The 24,106-nt window shown below is 43.9% G+C and overlaps 1 protein-coding gene across 1 annotated transcript in view; it reads right to left on the minus strand.

Moving 5' to 3' along the window:
• Nucleotides 1-24,106, minus strand: part of GAS2L3 (growth arrest specific 2 like 3) — a 791,099-nt gene that overhangs the window by 467,868 nt on the left and 299,125 nt on the right. Inside the window, exon 2 of the mRNA XM_044087786.1 lies at nucleotides 17,449-17,507. Within this exon, the coding sequence (XP_043943721.1) occupies nucleotides 17,449-17,472 (24 nt within the window). The 5' untranslated portion in view covers nucleotides 17,473-17,507. The remainder of the gene's footprint in view (nucleotides 1-17,448; nucleotides 17,508-24,106) is intronic.

Genomic DNA, 24,106 nt, shown 5'->3' on the forward strand with positions numbered 1-24,106 from the left:
CTTGTCTCAGAACAAATGTTCTAAGAAAAACTCTGTCTTTGTGAAAAACTAGATAAGGAGGGTGTATGGACAGGGCTTGGATCTCTGAAACCTTCCTAGATGAAGAAATGGCTGTTAAAAAGACTTGTTTTCCAGGTCAGAAATTTTAGTTCACAAGAGGAGGCTGGTTCGTAAGGTGGCAGAATCAGAGTAGTTAGTACCAAATTGAGGGCCAAAGGAGGTGGTGGTTCCCTTATTGGAGGCCTTAGTAGAAAAGTACCTCTCAGGAAGGCTTTGCATAATCTGAGAGACATTATTTTTGATCCCATGTCTCCTATGTAGTAGTTAGATAGGGTGGCCAATTGTACTCTTACTGTAGCTGCTGCAGCACTTTCATTGAAAATCTCAGCTAAGAAATTTAAAATGTTACTTATATGGGCTGTAAAGGGATCTATGTGATTCTTAAAAGCCCAACAAGAAACCTTTTCCATTTGTTAGCATACAGTTTTCTAGTTATTGTCTTATGACATGAAACCAGAATGTAACGCACTGCTGGGGATATGTCTGGAAGCCTGGCTAAGATTGGAAGTGGAGCAGCAAGCTGTCAGCTTGAGGGTTTGGACAGAAGAATGGAGTGTTCCTGACTAATGAGTCAGAAGATCTGATACCAAGGCCAGAATCCAAGGCTCCTCTTGGAGATGGGGCCATAGGAAGGGGAACCAGATTTGACAAGGCCAGTAAGGAGCAATGAGAATTAACCTGCAGCTCAACTATTTTGCTTTCTGTAGAACTTTAGGGATTAGAGGAAATGTGGGAAAAGCATAAAGAAGTCCCTGGGGCCAATTGTGAACAAGTGCATCCCTTGGTGACTCCCCCAGAGGGGGGACTAGGGCAAGGTAGCTGCTGCATTTGGTGTTTATGGACATGGCAAAGAGGTCGCAGCAAGGCTGGCCCCACTTGTGAAAAATTTGGTTTGCAATTTCCTGTTTCAGGGACCACTCATGAGGCATCAGATTTGCTCTGCTTAAATTGCCCACTATCACGCTGGATTTCCCCAGAATGTGCATTGGAATCAGAAAACGTTGAGAAGATCCTGCCCATTGCCATACTCTCTGAGCCTATCAACACAGGGGGGTAGGATCTGGTTTCACCTTCTTATGTACCACACTACTGACATATTGTCTGTCTGTATTGCAATCGTACCTGTTGGAAGGGAGTTCTGGAATGCCTGCAATGTCAGAAGCACCGCTCTCATCTATAGGACATTGATGTGCAGATGTTACTGGTGTTCCTGCCAAATTCCTTGGACGGTCTTTCCCAAATAATGCCCCCCCCACCCTATTTGGCAAGCATCCGTGGTCACTGTAGCTACTGCTTGGGGGAGAGTGAATGGCCTGCCTAGATTCACCTGTGTGGATTGAAGCCAATAGCATAGATACTTCTTGCAAGAGTCTGTGATGTGATGAAGATCTTGTGGGACATGAGCAACTCCTCCATGGACCATTGAGCAAAGAGTAGCCACTGTAGGACTCTCATATGTAAATGTGCCAGAGATACTAGTATTTTAGCAGCCGCCATAGAGCCTAAGACCTTTAGGACAAACTTTGCCTGTACTTTTTTCTTCAAGAGCAAGATGGACACTTGATGGTGCAGTGTCTGTACCCTGTCATGAGGCAATTTTGCTACCATGTCTTTTGTGTTTAATTCTGCTCCTATGTATGTAATATGCTGTGATGGCAACAAGGTAGATTTTTCAAAATTTATTGTAATGCCCAGTTCTGAGCATACATGGATGGTGGTGTCTCTTGCCTTGGTTAGTAGATGCTCGGTAGTGGTGGACAGGAGTCAATTGTCTAAGTATGGAAACACCCGGAATCCTAGACTCCTCAGGTGAGCCGTGACTACTGCCATGCATTTGATAAACACTCTGGGGGCTGTAATGAGGCCAAAGGGCAGAGATCTGAATTGGTAATGGCCACCAGCCAGAAGCACAGATATCACCTGGATAGCCTGTCCATTTTTATATGGTAGTACGCATCCTGAAGCTCGATTGTGCACATCCACTTGTCTTGTCCCAGAAAGGGGAGTACAGACTGCAGTGTCACCATCCAGAACTTTGCTTTTTTTATGGACTTGCTCAGCCTGCTGAGATCCAAGTCCCCTATTTTCTTTGGAACTAAAAATAACCTTGAGTAAGTTCCGGATCCGATTTGGTCTGCGGGGACCTCTTGGACAACTCTTTTTCTTAGCAACCTTTGTATCTCTAGGGTTGCTTGATCCATTTGACAGGGTGGAATATCTGCGACCGATTCTGTTTGTGGGGGTGGGGTGGAGAAGGATACGTTGCATCCCCTGGATATTATCAACTGTACCCATTTGTCTCGAGTAATGCTCTGCCAGGCTTTCGGGTACAGTGACAGCCTGCCCCGGTCTGCCTCCAGAGATGGACAGGTGGGCCTCCGTTCAGGTGCACTGGAAGGGTCTGCCAGAGAAATTATCTGTGTCACACTGATTTTTGCAGACCCCCTCTGCCGTGAGGTCAGCATCTTCCTTTGTTATTTTCCCCTCTGCCCCTGGGAGAAATGCCACCAAGTGAGTCCAGCGAAGCTCTTTGGGATTTACGGAACCATATTTTCCCGCCCTTCTGTCCTTTGCAATAAGGCCTGGTAGGGACCGAAAAACGTACTCCCACAGCAGACAGAATTTTACCTTCTTGTTCGCACCTGGTCAGTCTCTCACTTTTGACCTCAACAAGGACGAGCCATCAAAAGGGGTATTAATGAAGGAAGACTTGAAGGGTTCAGCAAAGGCGCCTCCAGGAATGTCTCCTCAGAGCTATTGCTGTGCCTGCTGCCCTACTCAGCTGTGTATGAGATGAGCCTCATGGTAGAGTTGACTATGGAACTTAAGGGAGCAAGCTGAGAGGTCATCTTATCTGACACCCCCATAGTTGTAGAACCTTGGAGAGTATCTCCTAGCTCCTTCAGGAGATCCCATTGGAGTCTGGTAAAGTGGGGTAAGTAGTTCAGTGACCCGAGTGTAAAGGCCGCTGACTAGAACATACACTTCCCATATCTGTCCATCGTTCGAGATTCCGTATAGGGTGGATGGACAGATGAAAAAGTCTCCGCTAACTCCTTTTTGGTGGCCGCCACCACCACCATAGCATCTACCGGGACATTTATGGTTAACTCCTCATCTGAAGGGACAGTTATGAATTTGTTGGGCCTCCTCAGAACAGGTTCCACAGATTCTGGAGAGCCCTACGCCTTTTGACTGACGACACCAAGGAGCTGGTCAAAAGGTGGATACACCCAAGAGGTGGAGGGTCAAGATCCAAATGCCTCCAGGTATACGGGCTCATCCTCAGAACGGCTAAAGGTCTTCCAGTCACACATACGTGGTCAGTTCAGACAGAATTTTGACCAGTGATCATGAATTTAGATCCAGTGGCCTGCATAACTGTCACACACAGCATGTGGTGTATGGATTATAATCTATATGTACTTTTTTTTTTATACATAGCAAGCTGTCAGACAGGTGCACAATCATACACAAGAGCATATCATAGATATCAAACATGTTTCTACCTCTAGTTCTGCTACCAAGCACATGATAGGAATCCAGATTATTTAAAATGTTTGTAATATATCAGTGTGACAACTCTGAACTTTTTCTAAATATTACTGAGATCTTATTAAGCAAAGCAGCATGATATATATTTCAGAATGTGATACTTTACATCCTATTTGCTTAAATAACAATAACATCAGAATCTTGCAAGTTTTGCTAGTAATTGCCTTAAACTGCCATAGTTTTCATGGATTCGTGAAGAGTGTGAGTTTTTGATAGGCTCTTTCTTCAGACTTCATAGGTAGGTAACTAGGCTATCGGCCCTGGGGCATATACAAGCCCAGCCAAAAAGATACCCTGGATTTTGCCATCCACGAAAATTATTTTCCTGTGCCACTGTCGAGCAGAGCCATAGAGGTGATCCCCAGGGTGAATTTCCTATTTCCCATCCAATCATCAAGAGTTTTCTTGAAGAGTGCTAATGAGGAGCTTTGTTTGATATAGATAGGTAGTTTATTCCAGAGTATGGGAAGTCTCTGGGAGAGGAATCTAGCCCTCCGGCTTGTTCCGTTTATTGTGGTGACAAGGTTTAGGTCCCTAGAGCGTGTAGCTCGGAGGGATTGGGATTTCTTTAAGTGGAGCATGTCCAACAGCTCTGGGTTTGACATAGCTTTGTATGTTAGGCAGAGATCACCTCTGAGTAGGCGATATGCGATGAAGTAAAGCTGGAGTTTTTTTGAGACTGTCTGCGTAAGGCATCTGTTTGAGGCCGGTAATCCTCTTTGTGAGGAATTTCTGTGGCCTTTCCAGTTGTTGTAGATGTCATGTGAGGTACATACCAAAAGGGGCATTGTACTCTATAATGGGTCTAATGAGTGATGAGTACAGGCGAACAATGACCTTTTTTTTCTGGATGAGAAACCTTTTGTGATGCCACGTAGAGGGATTTCCTGACTACTGTGGCAACGTGATTATCAAAGGAGAGACTACTGTCCACCTGTGTCCCAAGTTCTCTTATCACACTTTCGGTGTTAAGTATACTACCGCCTATGTTGTAGTTCATGGGTACAGAGTTTTTACCAAAGGGAATGACAATGCACTTTTTGGCATTGAGCTTGAGGCCATGGCTTTGACACCAGGCATCTGTCTCAGTGAGGCCCTTTTGTAGGATGTCCACATCGTTAGGAGTTTTGATTATGGCTCCTAGTTTGCAGTCATCTGCGAATTTCGTTAGCCAAAGAACTTCTGTATTAGCCTGTACTTCAGAGAAGTAGATACCAAACAGGAGAGGACCCAGGACTGAACCCTGTGGTACTCCACTTGTCTGAAGTCGGATTTGGAGTCTGCTACTTTCACAGTGTGGGTTCTGTCAGTGAGCTAGTTGGCAACCCATTTTGTGACATAGGGATTTATACCTAGTTTAGTGAGTTTATCTATAATTCCAGAGTGGAGGATGGTGTCGAAAGCCTTGGCAAGATCTAGATGGGCTGTGTGAACCACCTTACCCTTGTCTACGGCTTTGGTGACTGCTTCAAAGAAGTCTATCAGGTTTAGGAGACATGAACTGCCTTTTACAAGTGTGCATGATCTGCCTTTTACACACTGTGTTAGAGTGATTTTCTAGTAGTGTTACTTTTAAATCTTACCACATACCTACAAGGCACTACAGCTTATTACATTTTGCCATGCCTAACATACTGCTCCCAAATACTCACAAATCTTAACTCCACCTTACTTAGCAAATTCGAATCAACCAGTCACAAAATAGCCAGATTTGCTGCACAACAAACCTACAAATCTCATCACTCTCTCTCTTTCAAACATCTAAACTGGCTCTAACTACCACACCACCTACTCCTCTCTCAGCTCCAAATTATACACTCCATATTTATTCACCATCTGACTGTCCAGCACTAGGCACCATAATCTCCCACTATGTCTCACTCAGACTACTCAGGAGCTCCACCCAAGACCTTTTACAAATTTAGAAAATCACGTCCAAAATAGGAGCCATTACATACAGCTACCATCCCTCTATTGCTTGAAACAAACTCCCACAAGAAGTTAGATCACTTTCACATCCTAAAGTATTCAAACTAGCCACTAAAGAGTACTTAAAAAGTCACTGGATTTGTACCTGTTCTCAGCCTCCTTGAATATACCTTCACTAAATAACAAACTTAACTTCCTGTCTTACCATCATTTCTTCTCCTCTATACCAAAACATTTACAACTTAAACTAGTCTACTTCATCATTTTTTACCCAACACCATCTCCTTTCCTTCTGCTGCAGTATTCTTCATATCATTTTTATAGATAATTGTAACTGCATACATATGATAACTGTTCTACAAGTTTTATTATGATTATAAAGTAAACAATTGGATGGGAGATAGGAAATTCACCCCAGGGATCACGTCAGTCACCCTGCTAGACAGGGGTCCAGGAAAGTAAATACTGTAGGAAGAAATATCCAGGGAATTGTTATGGCTAGGCTTGTATAGGCCATAGGACCGATAGCCTAGTACCAACCTATGAACTGTGTTTGTAATGGTTATATTTTTTGTAACTATGTTTTGGAGCTTTTCTTCCTGGGCCTCTGCTGAAAAAGGGCTTTTGCTCAGACAATCCCGGTTAACAAATGTAAAATAAATAATGTGCTAAACACTTTCAGATACCTTGTTTTGTTGGAAAACGACCTTCCCTCCACTGGACCAGTAATCAAGGAGCCTCAATCGTTACTACTGGCAACAGCGGGGAACATACACAGAGGGATGACAAGGTATATATATATATACACACACACACACACACACACACACACACACACACACACACACACACACAACACACACACACAACACACACACACAACACACACACACACACAACACACACACACACACACACAGTATTTCCAGATGCATCTTTCTGCATCAAGTGCAATTTCCCTTAAGAGTACACAGAGACCACAGTCAGTACAGGCTGGTTTCTCCCTCTTTCTCCACATCCCCAATAAAACTCCTCACAGGCACAGCTATAGAGCTGCGATCTCAGCTGAATGACCAAGCCAAGACCTCCAGCACCCTCTCTGTCCAACCAGTGCTTTGTGTCCCTGTCCAAATAGCTAACACACACACTCTTTGAGGCTTGATTTACACACACACCTGGGAAAGGCTGGCACTGGTTTACTAGATATGCCCTCTTTGCCAGACTATAAGGTAGTTATCACTGCCACCAGCCATCTGCTTATCAGCTACTTTAAGGCCCTTAACAAAGGCTATCCAATCTTACTGTGTAATATTAACACAAATGGTAGTTTGACCAAGAGCAAGGCTATTAGGAGTGGCCCACAGCGTCACCAAATAAATATGCAAGTACTCTCAAAACTTAAATATCGCTACAAAGATCAGCCAAAGTGAAAGGTTTAAACATATTTAATAACAAATAATAAAAGAACAAGAAAATACTCAACACATATTCACAGTAACATCAGAGTTCAAAACCACAGAATATATTTAAAACAACACTGCAGGACAGTCTCAAATAAGAAAAAACATCTAAACTATGCTTCACTATATTCCTGACTGAATATAAGAGAATTATTATACCCTAAGTTTACTTATTTAAGAGTAAGGAAGATTTGGTGAATGGATCACCTTAGTTGTTGTCAAGTCAAAGACAGAATACAGAAAACAGAATGCAGTCTCTAAAAGAGCTCTCAAATTAATATCTCAAATATTACTGCTGGGATAGCTTGCAGAATTACATCATTTCTTGTCAACTGACTCAATCCCAGGTGAAACTCTTCATTGCTGGAAAATAGGAGTACTTAGCACCTACCTGTGAAAATACATGGACCTCAAATCTTTGGCAGATGATGGAAGTCATAATGCAATCGCATTCATTCACATTTCAAAACTAGAAATTATTTCACCTTAAAGACAATACAGAAAACTCTCTAGTACAGACATTCTGTCTCTAGCTGCCATAAAGTAATTTAATTTCAGCTATTCTTTTGAAGTTAACCTCCTGTATTCCAGTTTCCACTGTTAAAACATATATATCTAAACGGTTACAATAGTGCATGTACATTACTGTTCTTTTCCAGTAGGGCACATTGTGGTTACATTTTAAGCACAAGCACTTTATCAAATATTTTTCAACACACGTGTCTGTACAGACCAGTTTGATATACACATGGCATACAGGTCTAATACATTTATAGCATAAGCATCTTATACAGATCATGTTAATATTCACAAATGACATGTATTTAACAAAATTCCAGATAGCTGTGCTGGCAGTATCATCTTTTGTCACACTCTCCCCACCCCCAAAGACTCAAGCTAGTTTTTCAAGTGACCCTTGAGAAATGTTGCTTGAGAGGGATGAGTCTATCTAGGAATACATTACTCCATTCCTTGTCTTGAGATTCCAGCTGCCTTGGCATTGCTGACCCCAGAACAGTGCTGCACTGTTCTATCATATGCCTGCAATCCTAGGCTCAGCCACAGAAATTTCAGATTTTGCTGGCTGGCTCCCTTGTAGCCATGGATTCCCCCTCAAATTCCACCTGCCTCCTACTGCAAATACTTAGCACAATGTCCTCTCAATCACGGTAAGGACTGATCATGTTAACATGGTACAGTTTGTGCCACCACCTCTACCCAGTAGTTATCACTGGACTTCCTTACCACTTTGAAGGGTCCCTTCCAAGTTGCCTGCAGCTTATTGTGTCTGACAGGAATGAGAACCACAACCTGCTGCCTCACAGCATACTCTCCAGCTTGAGCATTCCTGTCACAGAAGACCTTTTTCTGTCGTTGGGCTTCTGCCAGGTTTTCCTGGGCCAAGACCATGAGTTCCCTGAGCCTTGTAGTAAGGTTCAGGAGATATGCCACAACAAAATCCTTGTGGGATTCACGCTCACCCTCCCACTCATCGCAAATCAACTCTAGAGGTCCCCTCACCCTATGCCCATACAGCAACTCAAAGGGTGAAAACCTGTGGATTCCTGGGACACATCTCTGTAAGCGAACAGATGGGGAAAATATCTGTCCCACTCCCCCTTAAACTGATATGCAAATGCCCATAGCATGGTCTTCAGTGTAGAGTCTAACCTCTACCAAAGGCCATTAATCAGGGAATGGTAGGGGGTGGTCTTTAGGAGCTTTCCACAGACAAGCTAGCAAGTCTGTCATGAAAGTGGCACCTCTGTCAGTCAGTATTTCTTTTTGGAAATCTACCCTGCTGAAAATATCAAAGCACTTGCCACTTTTTCTGCCTCAAAGGAGGACAGGGCCACCTCCTCAGGGAATCTGGCAGCATAATCTACTACCACTAGGATATACTTCTTTCCTGTGGAACTTTGGGTACTCAAGAGGCCCCACAATATCCATACCTACCCTCTGAAATGTCTCCTCAATCACAGGCAAAGGCACCAAAGGAGCCTTGAACTTGTCTCCTGTCTTGCTTACCTTTTGGCACTGCTCACAGGTTCTGCAGTACCCTATCACATCCCTGGAAATCCCAGGCCAAAAAAGTTCTGCATAATACGTCTCTTTGTACACTTTATGCCCATATGACCTGCAAAGGGAATGTCATAGACTATGGCTAGATGTGCCACATGGTAGGCTCTGGGCACTACCACCTGCTATACTCGCTCACCTTCTAGCCCTCCCTCAGGGGTCCACTCTCTATACAGTAACACTTTGTCCCAGTATACAGATTCCCCCCTTCCCTTGAAAATCAGCCACCTCACTGGCTACCTCCTTCAAGCCTTGTAATGTACGGGTCTGAGATCTGAGCCCGTCTCCACTTTCTTTTTGTAACTATTCACAGCTCCCCTTCCACAGGAAGTCTGGTTTTCTCTGACAGCAGTGCCTCATTGTCAGACTGGGTACTACTATTCACCTCTGCCATTGCACTCACTCTGTCCAAGGGAACATCAGTAGCCACACAGCAGCTGTCTCTCACCTTCAGTCTCACTGCTACCGGGCAGCTTCCTTCCTGAAGTAGCCAACTCAACGGTCCTGGCTTCAAGTGTGCGGTCTTGTCTGTCTACCCCCCCCCCCCCGGGCTACCAGAACCATATGCTTGTCCCAAGCCTGACTACGTGTAACTGCATGCAGACAGGGTACTGCATTATCAAAATCATTTCCGATCAGGACATCTGCAGGGATATCCCCAAACACACCTACTTTCTTGCTTCCTTTTCCAACCTCCCAGTCAAGGTGAACCCTAGCCAAAGGTATTTGAAATGGGGTCCCTCCTAAGCTCTGACTGGAGTATACTACTTAAGAAAGAAGTGCTCCTCTGAAAACCATTGCAGGCTTCACAGTGGTTAGGTCAGAGGCTCTCTCTCTCTCAGCAAGGGCCTGTTTGATATCATTTCTTGTCATCTGACTATGTCAGGTGAAACCTCCACTGCTGGAAGACAGCAGTATTTAGCATCTACCAGTGAAAATACATAGACCTCAGATCTTTGGCAGATGGAAGTCATAAAACAATCGCATTCCTTCACATTTCAAAACTAGTAATTATTTCATCTTAAAGACAATACAGAAAACTCCCTAGTACAGACATTCTGTCTCTAGCTGCCATAAAGTAATTTAATTTCAGCAATTTTTCTGAAGTTAACCTCCTGCATTCCAGTTTCTACTATCAAAATATATAGATTTAAACAGTTACAATAGTACATGTACATTTCTGTTCTTTTCTAGGTGGGCACACTGTGGTTAGATTTTCAGCACATGCATTTTATAAAATATCTTTTCAACACACACGTCTATACAGATCAGTTGATATACACATGACATGCAGTTCTACTACGTTTGTAACACAAGCATCTTGTATAGATCATGTTGATATTTACAAAATTCCAGATAGCTGTGCTGGCAGTATCTCCCTTTGTCACAATGATTTTCTTAATTCTATCTGGGTACAGTCTCAACTTTTTAAATCCTGCATTCCCTAGATGCACGTATTCTCCCTTAATGTGGAGATTAGGGAAGATACTTGAAGCTGTTAACCTGTTCCACTAGTTTTCTCTTCTATCTCATTTTTTAGCGTCTTCCGATTTCTCATTTGCTGCAATTACAGCTGTCTTATCTGTACTCAGATTCATCCCATTTGTTTTCGGTTTTGCATGCCATTCCTCTACCCTTTGCTGAAGGTCTATGCATTTTCACTGGTAGATGCTAAATACTGCTAGTTTCCAGCAGTGGGGGTTTAACTTGGGATAGACTCGGATGACAAGAAATGATATCAAACAGGCCCCTGCTGAGAGAGAGACAGCCTCTGACCTAACCACTGTGAAGCCTGCAATCGTTAAAGAGGAGCACTTTTTGCTTAGGCAGTCTACTCCAGTGAGAACTTTAGGAGGGGACCCCATTCCAAATACCTTTGGCTAGGGTTCACCTAGACTGGGAGGGTGGAAAAGGAAGCAAGCAAGTAGCTGTGTTTGAGGGTATCCCTGTAGATGTCCTGACAGGGAATGATACCCTGTCTGCATGCAGTTACATGCAGTCAGGCTTGGAGACAGGCATGTGGGTCTGGTAGTTGGGGGCAGACCACACACTTGAAGCCAGGACTGGTGAGTTGGCTACTTCAGGGAGGAAGTTGCCTGGCAGCAGTGAGACTGACGGTGAGACAGCTGCATGTGGGTACTGATGTTCCCTTGGACAGTGACTGCAAGGGCAGAGGTGAGTAGTAGTACCCAGGCTAACAGTGAGGCACTGCTGTCAGAGGATACCAGACTTCTTGTGGAAGGGGAGCTGTGAAGGTTTACAAAGAGAGAGTGGAGACGGGCTCAGCTCTCAGACCCCTACATTACAAGGCTTGAAGGAGGTAGCCAATTAAATGCCTGATTTTCAAGGGAAAGGGAATCTGTATGCTGGGACAAAGTGTTACTGTGTAGAGAGTGGACCCTGAGGAAGGGCTAGAAGGTGAGAGAGTAAACCAGTTGATAGTGCCCAGAGCCTACTGTCTGGCACATCTAGCCAAAGCCCATGACATAAGAAGGGAAATCTGAATGAGGAGGCCAAAGTTAGAATCAGTGGGGCTGCAGCCATCTGGCACAGAGTGTCAGGGGTACAGTATGACAGAAGAATTCCAAAGAAGCTGAAAAGTAAGGTGTACAAAACAGTAGTGCAACCAGTACTACTACTGTATGGTACAGAACCCTGGGCAGTAAAGACAGAGCAGTTGAGGAAGCTAGAGGTGATGGAGATGATGTGCCTGAAACTAATGGTAGGATGCACACTGTGGGACAGATAATGAAATGAAGATATGGAAAGAAGTCAAAGTAACTCCAGTTACAGAAAAAGTCAAAGGGAACAGATTACAGTGGTTTGGGCACTTGTGAAGGAAAGTGGAAGACAATCTGGTGAAAGACTACTTGGAATAGATGAAAAGAAGGCTAGAGGAAATGAGGGAGTCCAGCAAAGAGAACATGGATTGTGTGACAGTCAGACACGAGTGTCGAAGAAGGTAAGAAAGTGGCTCTGAATAGGGAGATGGCGGCAAGTGACAAGACACCCCAACTTCATGTAGAAAATGGGAAAAAGGGGGTGATGATGATGAATACTATTAAAGTACCTGTAGAGACTGAAGTGAGATGTATAGTAAAAAATAAAGGGTTTGCTGGTATGATCGGTGAAATAAAAGAACTTGTATTTAAAGATTACACTGAAAGGGTTTTAGCTACGTAAACAAACACCTTACTCGAAGCGCAGCACATCTTTGTGCTTATGATAACCTTTTCTTTTTTGTGTGCTTTATACTAGTTTTTCTAGCCGTGCATCTGCTTTCGTGCAGGGAATTTTGTGTGTGGTACACCGATTTTGACTTCCTGCTGGGGCCTGCGACCTTGTGTGCTGTTTGTGTGCTGTTTGCACCTATGTATTGTTGTTAATATACAATACAATATTTTATGCATCTGGTCATTGTTTGCTGGCCTTTCTTTTTTGTGTGCTTTATACTAGTTTTTCTAGCCGTGCATCTGCTTTCGTGCAGGGAATTTTTTGTGTGGTACACTGATTCTGACTTCCTGCTGGGGCCTGCGACCTTGTGTGCTGTTTGCACCTATGTATTGTTGTTAATATACAATACAATATTTTATGCATCTGGTCGTTGTTTGCTGGCCTTTCTTTTTTGTCTTTTTTTTTTTGTGTGTGCCTTATGATAACCTAGCAATAAGAAATAGCATTTTTTTTCTTTTCACTTTGCATGAAAAGATTACCATTTCAAATTCACACACAAAAGAGTCTGCTACTGCATTCTCTTGGCAGGAATGTTCACTACATGTTAATGATGATGTTTCAGGGGCTCAGGGAAACTACTGATAATTTATGTGAATAATAAGCCCCAGTGTTGCAACTATTTCTTTTTCTCTCTGTATTTTATTTTTTTGGAATGGATGACTGTATGTGGGATCAATTAATTGGTAAATAAACTAGCTGTTTGGAAAAATAATTGCCTACAACTCTTTAGTAATTAATTCATCAACTGATTAGCAAGTTTCACCCTGAAAGATATCAATACATCCAACAGAGGGCATACTGACTAAGACAACAGATTGGCAGCGCTGCCTTTACACTTGTGTGCAACAAGAATTGTTATTTTTTTCACACAAACTGAAAATAAAAACTGTTTTACTGTTAAAAGGTAATCACAAGAACAAATACATGCTGTGTTTCAAAGTATCAGTTTATTTACATTAGCAAAATCCTTTGAACATGATTTTAAACACTGTAAAACAATGTTTTTGAATGTCAGTGCAAACTGAATTAAAAATATTTTAATTATGCAGTATGTTTTATCAAGCAAATATGGCAATTAATGGAGTAGATTAAATAAGTGCAAGATATAGTGGTTGCTACAGACAGGTAGATGTGGTGAAGATACAGACTCTTCAGAGATGCTATGGAATTTAAGAAAGGACTGTGAAGTGTTAGCAGCAGGCATCTTTTGTTCTCAAAGGATCATGAGTTTGCACCTCTATTGGCCTGATTCAAGCAGTGTATTCTGTGGCTATGCAATCCAATTTGGGAGTGGCAGTTTTTTCTACATTCTGAGCACAGTAAGCAGATGTCAGTCTGGTATCACAAGCACAGATCTTCCTGAGGGCTCGGTTATCCTCTGCTCTTCTTGCCAAGGTGATTTCATATATAGCAAGAACTTCCTTTACTTCCCATTCCCAGGCATACTTGTCTGAGGTAAGATAATACCAGGTGTCCATGCTGATGGAGAGAATGCTGAGGTCACTCTTGCATATGTCCTTGTAGAGCAATTTGGGTCACCCTTTCAGCCTCTTCCAGACTCCAGGAGGTCTTTCAGTATTCCGGCCAATTGTCATGTGTGAGACATGACCCAACCAGCACATACGTCTCTGTTTCAGGAGACTGAACACAGAGGTGATGCCAATCCTCTCAAGCACTGTGCAGTTGGGGATCTTGTACTATCATGAGATATGAGTATGTGCTTAAGGCAGCGCATATGGAATACATCGAGACGCTGCTCCTGTTTTGAGGGCAGAGTTTCACTGGCATACAATTACAGGCTGTGCAGACCTGCACCTTGGTGTGCACAGTGAGCTTATCACTAGCCCAGGCTCTCTGTCAGCCTGAAACACATTGTGCAGCTCTTCCAATGCGCTTGTTGATCTCGCTATCAAAGGAAAAGCTGTCAAGAGATTGTACAGCTTAGGTGCATGAACTCATGGACATCCTCCAGCTCACAGTCACTCACCCTGACTGAAGGCTCATCGCCCACATTTTGGCCCATCACCTGGGTCTTCTTTAAACTGATTATAAGGCCAAATTCCATACATGCATCTGCAATGCGAGTCACAAGTGGCTGAAGTTCTTGACAAGTGTGAACCACAATATCTTGGCAAGGAGAGCACAGGAACTCCCCTGGATACTTCCCAAGCACCATGGTCTTTGACCAAAGCCTCAACAGTTTGAAGAGGTTGCCATCCATTCTGCTTCAGAGAAAATGATACCCTCTGTGGCAGTTCCAAAAGCAAATTTCAACAGAAAATATCAAAAGGTTCAGAGGATGTGAATCTGTTGTACTTGATGGCCCCCTTTTATGCCTTCATGGAAGGCCCTGATAATACTAAGCAATGTTGAAGGACAGCTGGTCTTTGCCAGAATTGCAAACAGACCTTTACTACTGAAGAAGTCGAATGCCTTGGTCATATCAATGAAGGCAATATACAGAGGTTTTGTTCTGCTCTCTGTACTTTTCTTGTAATTGCCTAACAAAAAATCAAGTCTACAGTAGACCATTCAAGCTCTGAACCCACACTGCAAGAACATGGAGCCTCTTCAGGACAACACATGCACACACCTTCCCCACAATACAGATAAGGGAGATGCCACAATAGTTGTTACAATCACTTTTGCCACCCTTATTCTTATAGATAACTACATTAGCATCCTTCATGTCTTGTGGTACACTACCTTCTCTCCAGCATTGGCAACATATTGTATGCAGCTCCAAGATTAGGTTACCATTGGCATATTTAAGGATTTCTCCATATACAAATTGCCATACCTTTCCTAGATTCAACAACTGCACTAACACAAATCTGCATGGTCTATGACCACAAAGACATACAGCATCACGTAGGGCTGGCCCTGTGGCCATGCTGAATACTAGTGAGGCATTACCAATGGACAGCCATATTATAATTAGCCGTGTGCTCTCTCAACAGAACTGCCACCAAGAGGCCATCTACACAGCACAGCAACTCTAGAAATTGCCTTGCAGCGTAGCTCATAATAGTCGTCCCCACCACAGTGTGATACTGAACATGGCCAAAAGACCGTAATCAACCACCTGACACTAGTGAGATGAGGGGGCAGTAGAACACCAGAGATTACTGAGATCACAACTGCATTAATGGCACTAACGACAGTACATGTTGGGGGGGCGCACTACATACCAGGGATTATTGCGATCACAAGTGCCATTATGGCACCAACAATACTATGGAGATTGGGAATGGGGGGAATATGCTAGTCGCCAAGACTTGATAGACAAGTATCGTAACAGCATTTCTACTACTATAGAGGCGAGGGGAAAATGGGAGGACAAACAGGTTAGGGACTGTGATATGTGCATGCTCATGTTGTGCATACTTGTGTGCATGTGTGTGCGCGCATGCCCGAGTGCGACTGTGAGAGAATGCCACTGCCTACATGAGCAGCTGTTTACTACCACAACATGCACATCAGCAATAATCTGCATTTCATAGTAGTAAATGAGATTCGGAGACATACCAATGAACCGATAATGAGGTCTTACCTCTTTGTGGCCGACATGTCCCGGAATCTCAAATGGGAATGTTTAGCATGAACATGCCCTTTAAATTAAGCCCCGAGTATGTTTTTGATTGCAGAACAAAGAATACGAGTATGAAGGAAAACCTTCTCTTCATTTTATGTAAAACACTGCATACAATGTTTTTTTTTAGATAAATACTATGTATATAGTGTAAATATAGCTTTATACTGTAAAATACATTTAAAAGACCCCCTACTCTTTTCAATATGTGCAGTACCATCCCTCTGAGCTACCACCAGCTGAGGGAGATGAGACCTCACCTTAATGCCTCATCTAAGATGACACACTCAGGAGTGCAGCATGCCCTTATGCTGAAATGCAGAGTCAACAGTGGAAAAAAATAAAAAACATGAATCAAAGCATCTGATGTGGTTGTAGATGCCAGAGACTTCTGATATTCCAGCAACAATGGAGTAGACAGAAATTCTCAGAGACAATTGACATTCAGAAAAAGAGGACAGAAATGATCACTGCTTGCTTGACATTTAGCATATTATGGCACACTTTTGTGCAGGTAATTAGACAGTTAGTGTCACCTGTGTTAAAAAAAAAAACATGATCCCCCATCAATCACAAGGTTTCATACTTTTCTTGCAGTGCAACAGCAACCAAACTTCTCCAGCGCCAGGGTAAAAGAGACACCCCAAGGATCTTAAATAACCAACGTGAAACAAAACAAAACTAAGCTGACATTTTTGTAGGGTCCTGAAGAATTGCAGTTCTTCCAGAAAAAAACAGGACTATGAGACTTCACAGAAACGTGAAAATACCCACTCAGTGTACTTTTTCACATGCTTCATCTCTGCCCTTCAGCGTGTATTTTATTTTCTACAATACAAATTCTAACTTTTAGCATTTACTACTGCATGTATTAATTTTATATTCAACAATCCATGTATCTGCATAGTCCATAACACATACGTATATTAGACGTGCATGCAATATCTGTCTCCTAATAAGCTAATTTTGTCTCTCTGCAGCACAGAGCTCTCCATGTACGGAAAATGGAGTCAGTTACATTCTTAACATTATACGATTAGATAAAATGTATTTAACTGTATAAAATGTATTTATATAACACATAAAAACAGAGAAAAGTAAAATGCAAATGGTTAACTGGAACACCTTCAAAACAGATTTAAATCAGGTATGTGACAATTACCAAAAGTACTACAATGTAATTTTGTATACCAAATGAAACATCCACCCTTGAAAAATTAATTTAAACAATCTACTTCTTAGAATTCATCTGAATAACACAGTTTTGCTATGAACAAATCATGCAGATAACTAATTTTGTATGTTGAAAGGGGATACCTTTTTCTAGCTTTACAGTATTGCTGGTGTAAGGCTTAGCTTTTAACATACAGACCTTTATTAACTGGCAGCAACATTTTAAAAACTGAGCAGTGGTACCTTACCATTTAACAGACTATTTCTTTTTTTTGCATCACAGCAATGCCAAATTTCAAAAACAATAAAGAAGTGCAGCATTGTTGTGTTATCCGCTTCATTAAGCATATGGAAAAAAGATTGTACCTTAACCTTCTGTTGCAATGCCATCTGAGTGGTTGTACTGGATCGCCACCGTTCCTTCTCTGAAATAAAGAAAACAACAGTCACATCTGGTATGAAACACAAAGCTGTGATCATAAATTCTTGCCGGAGAATGAGCTATGCCTTTTTTTCTTTTTGTTCCCAGCAAGCATGGGGGTGGGAAGACATGTTCTCTCTATATTTTTGGTTAAGAAAACTTCAATTAGATGCCATATATCTTCAGCCCAGTTCCCTGGTTGTCACAGCCCTACTACCACAACTCCCTCCATGTGGTAAATGTTTCTACATATTTTTTTTGCACGTAGGAGTGCTGTACAAAAAAAAAAACATTGTTTTATGAAGCATGTGTACAGAGAAAAAAAAAAAAAAACTTTTACTATGTTTACTACCTAACATGCTGGCAAGATTACAGATAAATTACTAAATAGGGGGGAAAAAAGAGATGACCACCCGGGATATCGTACAGCACAAAATTAAATGATTACAGGAATTCACAGTTTGTTACTGTTGTACATCCAGTGTGCTGGCAGGAATACAGGCAGAAGAAAGCCCTCCCCTACCATAAACTGGAACCTTTGTTGCCCAACAGCTTTAACTTCTTCAGTAAGAGGAATTATGCAGGGGAGTGACTGGGCAAAAAAATATTTTATATTTTGGTAAAAGGAGTTGACTGCCTGAGTGGAGTACTAGACAGAAAAGCTATATAATTTTACAAGTAGCTCAGCAATCTGTACAGTGCTACAAAAAAAGAAGTTATGTCTTACCATAACATTCTATCTGTGTTGTTCCATCTTCTTTCATTCATCACTGATGGGTTCAGTTCCAAGCCCTCAGAACTGAGTCGGCCTCTTTACCAAGCTTGATCAGCCAAAAACTCTCGAGCTAAGCCTCTACCCAGAATACTCTTCTCCGTTACCTCAGATCGAGTTTGTTAGAGATAGAAAAGTAAAGCAGAGGCCACGTCTGCGCAAATACCCTAGGACACGACTTGGACTCAAAGCATCCCCCAGGAGTCTTTGGAGGGGGAAGGAGGGTGGGAAGTGATGAATGAAAGATGTATAACACAGATGGACTATTATGGTAAGACATAACTTCTTTATCTGATGTTGTTAATCTTCTTTCCATTCATCACTGATGGGACAGAATCCCAAGCTACCTTGAGGTCCGTGGGCGGCCCTTATGGAAGAACATTCCCGAGTACCACTGAGCCAAAGGCAGCTCTCCCTCTGGAGGCCAAGTCCAATTTGTAATGACTGATAAAGGTATGAGACTTAGCCCAAGTGGTTGCTGCGCAAATGTCATCCATGGAAACCCTGGAATGGAAAGCTACAGATACTGCCATAGATCTAGTGGAGTGAACTTTAACTTTTGGCATAGGTTCTTTTGCGAGGGAATAGATAAAACATATGCAGTCTCTTAGGCATTTTGATAATGTAACCTTGGAAACTGCATTTCCCATTCTAGGCCCAGAAAAGGACATGAAAAGCTGTTCAGACTTGCGGAAAGGTTTGGTCCTGTCTAGGTAAAATCTCAGTTGCCTATGTACATCCAAGGAATGTAAACAGTATTCTCTTTTATTGGAAACATTTGGAAAAACACTGGAAGATCAATGGTCTGGTTAATGGAAAATTCAGAAACAACTTTAGTAAGGAAGCGTGGGTTCATCTGGAGTGATACTCTGTCTTTATGGAAGACCAGATAGGGCTTCTTGACGTACAATGCCTGTAGCTCCTGGATCCATTTGGCTGATGTGATGGCTACTAGGAACAAGGACTTCCAGGACAAAAACTTTAGGTCACACTGTGCGGCGGGTTCAAAGGGTTTTTGAGTCAAAAACTGGAGGACTAATGTGAGGTTCCATAGTTCTACAGGCTGTCTGATAGGAGACCTGATATGACAGGTTCCCTTGAGAAAGGCTTTGCATAGTAAAAAAGATGAGAGGGGTGCCATCTATACCAATGTGGAAGTTGTACTCGTATGGTACTGGCAGAGGCTCCATTATCAAAAAACTCAGCCAACTATTGCAGCACCGCAGTCACTGAAGCTAAATATGGTCTAGCATGTTATCCTTAGACCAGATGGAGAATCTTTTCCATTTATCCTGATGTAGTCTTTTGGTGGATGGTTTATGAGAAGCCAAAATGATGTCCTGAACAGGTGAGGTGAGATTGGCTTGCCTGGCAACTAACGGAAATGGAGAAACCAAGCTGTTAGCTTGAGGTGGCTCAACCCTTGGGAGTGAGTAATCGGATCTGGAAGAGGGTCCAGAATCCATGGCGGGTATACTAGATGAGGCCAAAAGAAGGGGAAACCAAACTTAAGGTCAGAACAGGGCTATGAGGATCACCTTGTATCTCAACTGAAGAGCTTTCTTTAGGAATTGTGGAATGAGGGGAATGGGAGGATAAGCGTAAAGAAGTCCCATGGGCCAATCATGGATCAGGGCATCCCTCAGGGACTCCCCCTTCAGAGGAAACAGGTCAAAATAGCTGCTGCACTTGTTCAATGGGGAAGTGAAAAGATTGCAGCAAGGCTGGCCCCAGTGGCTGAAGATTTCTGTTGCCACCTCAGGGTTGAGGGACCACTCGTGAGGCAACAGGATGCATCTGCTCAGTTTGTCTACAATTACGTTGGAGCTCCCAGAGATATGCGTTGCCATCAGAAAGTGGTTGGAAGCTATCGCCCACTGCCAATTTCTCATGGCCTCTCGACACAGGGGGTAGGGACTTGGTTCCTCCTTGCTTGTTGATATACCAGACTACTAACATATTGTCTGACTGAATTGCAATTGTCCCAGAAGGGAGAACCAAATGAAAGGCTTGCAACGCTAACAGCACTGCTCTCAGTTCCAGAACGTTGACAAGCAGGTGGACCATGCATCTTGATAAGCAGGTGGACCATGCATCTTGGATTGTCTTCCCCTGGTAATGCCCCCCTCCCCCCACCCGATTAGAGAAGCATCCGTGGTCACAATGGCCTTGGACTGAGGGAACTGAAATGGGCAACTCCAAAGTTCCATGTCTGACCTCATCCACCAACGGAGGTCCTGTTTGCAGAAGCTGGTTATTTGAATCTGGTAACTGAGGGGGGGTGATAGTTTGGGAACCACTGAAAGAAGGAGCCATTGTAAGATCCACATGTGTAGCTTCGCTAGGGGCTCTAGTGGGATTGAAGCTGCCATAGATCCTAGGGCCTGCAGAACTTCTCTTGCTGAAACTTTTGTTTGACTGAGTATCACTCGGAGTTGGAGCCTCAATCGCTGGAGTCTGTGATCTGGGAGTGACACCAGACAGGACCGGGAATTGAACACTGCTCCAATAAATTCTATTTGTTGTGTAGGAGTAAGGTTTGATTTCTCCCATGTATTGTTATTCTTAACAGTTTTGCCAGAGAGAGGGTATAATGCAGTGCTGTTACCAGAAGACGCTCAGTGGGGGGCAGTGAGGAGCCAGTCGTCCAAATATGGAAACACTCAATCCTTGTAGTCTCAAATGAGCTGTGACCACTGCCATGCACTTCGTGAACACTTTGGGGGCTGCAGAGAGACCGAACAGCAGGGCACAGAATTGATAATGACCCTAGCCAGAAGCGAAGCAGACTCCTGGAGCGTTTGTCCATTTTGATGTGGTAATACGAATCACAGAGATCTATCGAGCACATCCAATCGCCTTCCTTTAAAAAAGGGAGAATGGACTGAACAGTGACCATCCAGAACTTGATTTGGGTGACGGACTTGTTTAAGCTGCTGAGATCCAAAATGGGTCTCTATCCCCTGTCTTTTTTGGCACCAAAAAGAATCTTGAGTAGAATCCGGATCTGCATTGGTCTGGTGGGACTGGCTGGATGAGACTGAGGACGGTTTTATGATCTCTGAAGCTGCCTCTTCCCTTTGACTGGGTGGAATGTCGGGATGTTTTTCTGGAAGATTTCGTTGACAAGAAAGGGGGATGGTGTAACCTCTGGTGATTATACACTGCACCCAACGATTGGTGGCAATGGACTGCCAGGCAGCTTGGTACAGAGAAAAACAACCCCTGACTGCTTCCAGAGGTAAGCAATCGGGCTGCTCCTCAGTAGCGCTGATAAGGCTGTCCAGAGGAAGAGTCTCTGAAGATTTGGTTACAAGGACCCGCTCTGCCTCTGTAGGGATGTCTTTCGGAATTGTTACCCCCTCTGCCTCTGGGGGTATCACTGCCACATGTGGCATGGAAAGGGCCCTGAGATTTCTTGTGCCACATTTTCCCACTGCTCTGATTCCTGGAGAAGGTATGCTAAGGATTGGAAAATCGTAGGCCTACGGCAGACAGGGTCTTTTCCATCTTGCTCGCATCTAGCAAGTGTGTCCTTAACCTTGGAGCCAAAAAGGGACAATACTTCGATGGGAGCATTCAAAAATGAAGACTTGAAGGGGTCCAGGTCGTCACAAATGCGCATCTAGGCATGATGCCTCATAACAATACCAGAACCCGCTGCTCTAGCCGCATGTGACAGCAACATCATGGACGAGTTGGATATAGATTCCAGGGTTGCAAGCTGCAAGGCCACTTTGTCTCTGACCTTGTCAGACAGCTGTCCTGAGAGTGTCCCAGAGACTTCAGAGACCAGGTCCCTCTGGAGCCTCATAAAATGTGCCAAATAATTCAGGGACCTGATAGCAAAGGTCCCAGATACAAAAACTCACTTCCCAAGTCTGTCCACTGCCCGGGACCCCCTGTTGGGTGGGTAGACAGTGGAACTTTCCTCAGTCAAGTCCTTTTTCATGGCCGCCGCCACCACTATAGCATCTACTGGTAACCCTCTGAACCAATGCAGGTTCTCCTCGGGATGGGAAAGAATTTTGTCAGGTCTCTGTGGGATCACCTCAATTGAGTCAGGGTTCTTCCAAGCAAGCTGCACAACAAGCTCGTCGGCAGGCGGGGTCACCCAAGTGGTAGTAGGCTGGGTGCAAAAAAGCTTGCAGGAACATGGACTCCTCAGACGAAGGGGTGGAGGGCTTCCAGTCACCTCTATGTTTTAGCATTTCCAGGATCTCTTCGAAGGAGACATCATCAAGAGGTGACCGTGGGGACCCTTCACCATCATCATAATCAGTGTCTTCCGTCAAGGACTACTCAAGTAAGTCCATGTGCTTCCTATTGCACGTTCTCTTTTAAGAGTCCTCCTCAGTGAGGTTTTCTGATGAGGACTTGGAAGAGCAGGTACCCTGAACAAGGGTGTCCTATGGGTTCTCTACCCGGTGCACTGGGGGGGGGGTGGTCTATAGCAGCTGTAGCTCAGGGGGTGAAAACTGGGGTTCCAATGTCAAAGGAGTGCCTTCCAGAAGAGAGAGCCCTCTCCACCACGCTGAAAGCAAGTCTGCCCAAAGGGGTATGGGAGCCTGGAACAGAGGAGGACAACCTCGGGTCGGGGGTCAAACACCGCTCCGACAAACCCGCCCCCATGGATGGAGCCTCAAGCAGGATCGGTGCAGACAAGGGTATCGCCACCAAGGATGGAACAGAGGACAAGCACGGCTCCAAGTCCCGGGCCAAAGCACCCGCCCCCAATCCCCAGACTGAGGAAGGACCAGTTCCGTAGGAACCGAAGACCAAAGGGACGGGCCCGGAGCCTGAGTAGGACCCACTATAGGCACTGAGGCGATAGGTTCCGAGTAGGATGTCAGAGTAGTAAGCTTTGGAACAGAGATGGTCGAAGGACTTAAGAGAGTGTGTGGAGAAACCCACCCAAGTCCTGCAGGTGGATGGGTCTTAGCAAGTGTGGGTATCCCCCTGGCTGCCAACAGCTGGTCCACAAGATGCACCATGTCATGTTCAGACAGGCTCCTGGTGCATTTAATGGATACTACGGATGGAGAATCAGGTCGGTCAATGAACGGGCTATACATCTGGCCCAGAAACGGATCTACGGAAGGGGAGTATTGGGTCCATGGTGTGAGATCTGCCGGTACCAAAGTCTCTAGTTTTGAGACAGAGAGTAATGGGGTCAAATCCAACTTGGTCGGAAAAATGTTCAGTGTTGAAGTGGCACTCGGAGCCGAAACGGTCGGTTCCAAACTCATAGTTGACGAAGGTATCAAAAGGTGTTGCCCTAAGCCATTGTGGCCAAAGGTGCTGAGTTCATAATAGGAGTAGTGAAGGTCTCTTATCGGTGCAAGAGGTTTGGCACCAGTATCATAGGTTTCGAGCCGCACGGAGCCATAGAGGCAGATTTATGCTCCAAGTACAACTTTGGGACCTTTGATTTCGTAGGCTTACCCCGATCACCTGATGGTGAGGAGGAACCAAGTGGGACCTCTTTTTGTCTTTTGCAGGAGGGGTTGAGACCTCCATCACAGAAATGGCCTCTGAAAAGGGAGGCAAGTAACTCTTTCAGTATCAGTTTATTTTTGTGCTTATTAAGAGTGCGTTGACTGAACCTCTGACAAATGTCACAAGGAGATTGCACCGAAAGGTGGGGTACCCCCAAACAGTATACACAATCATTATGCGAATGACTATTAGGTAACTTGCCATTACAAGAAGCACAATGCTTAAAACCTGAAGTACCTTTCTTATCAGACATCTTGATAGAGGGCATCACAGGCAGCAGTATAACGAGTTAGAACTAATAAGTCAAACACAGTTCACAACAAAAAACACAC

Source organism: Protopterus annectens, chromosome 11.part0 (genome assembly GCF_019279795.1).
Source record: "Protopterus annectens isolate FY-2018-M chromosome 11.part0, PAN1.0, whole genome shotgun sequence".
In the NCBI taxonomy this organism is placed as follows: domain Eukaryota; kingdom Metazoa; phylum Chordata; order Ceratodontiformes; family Protopteridae; genus Protopterus; species Protopterus annectens.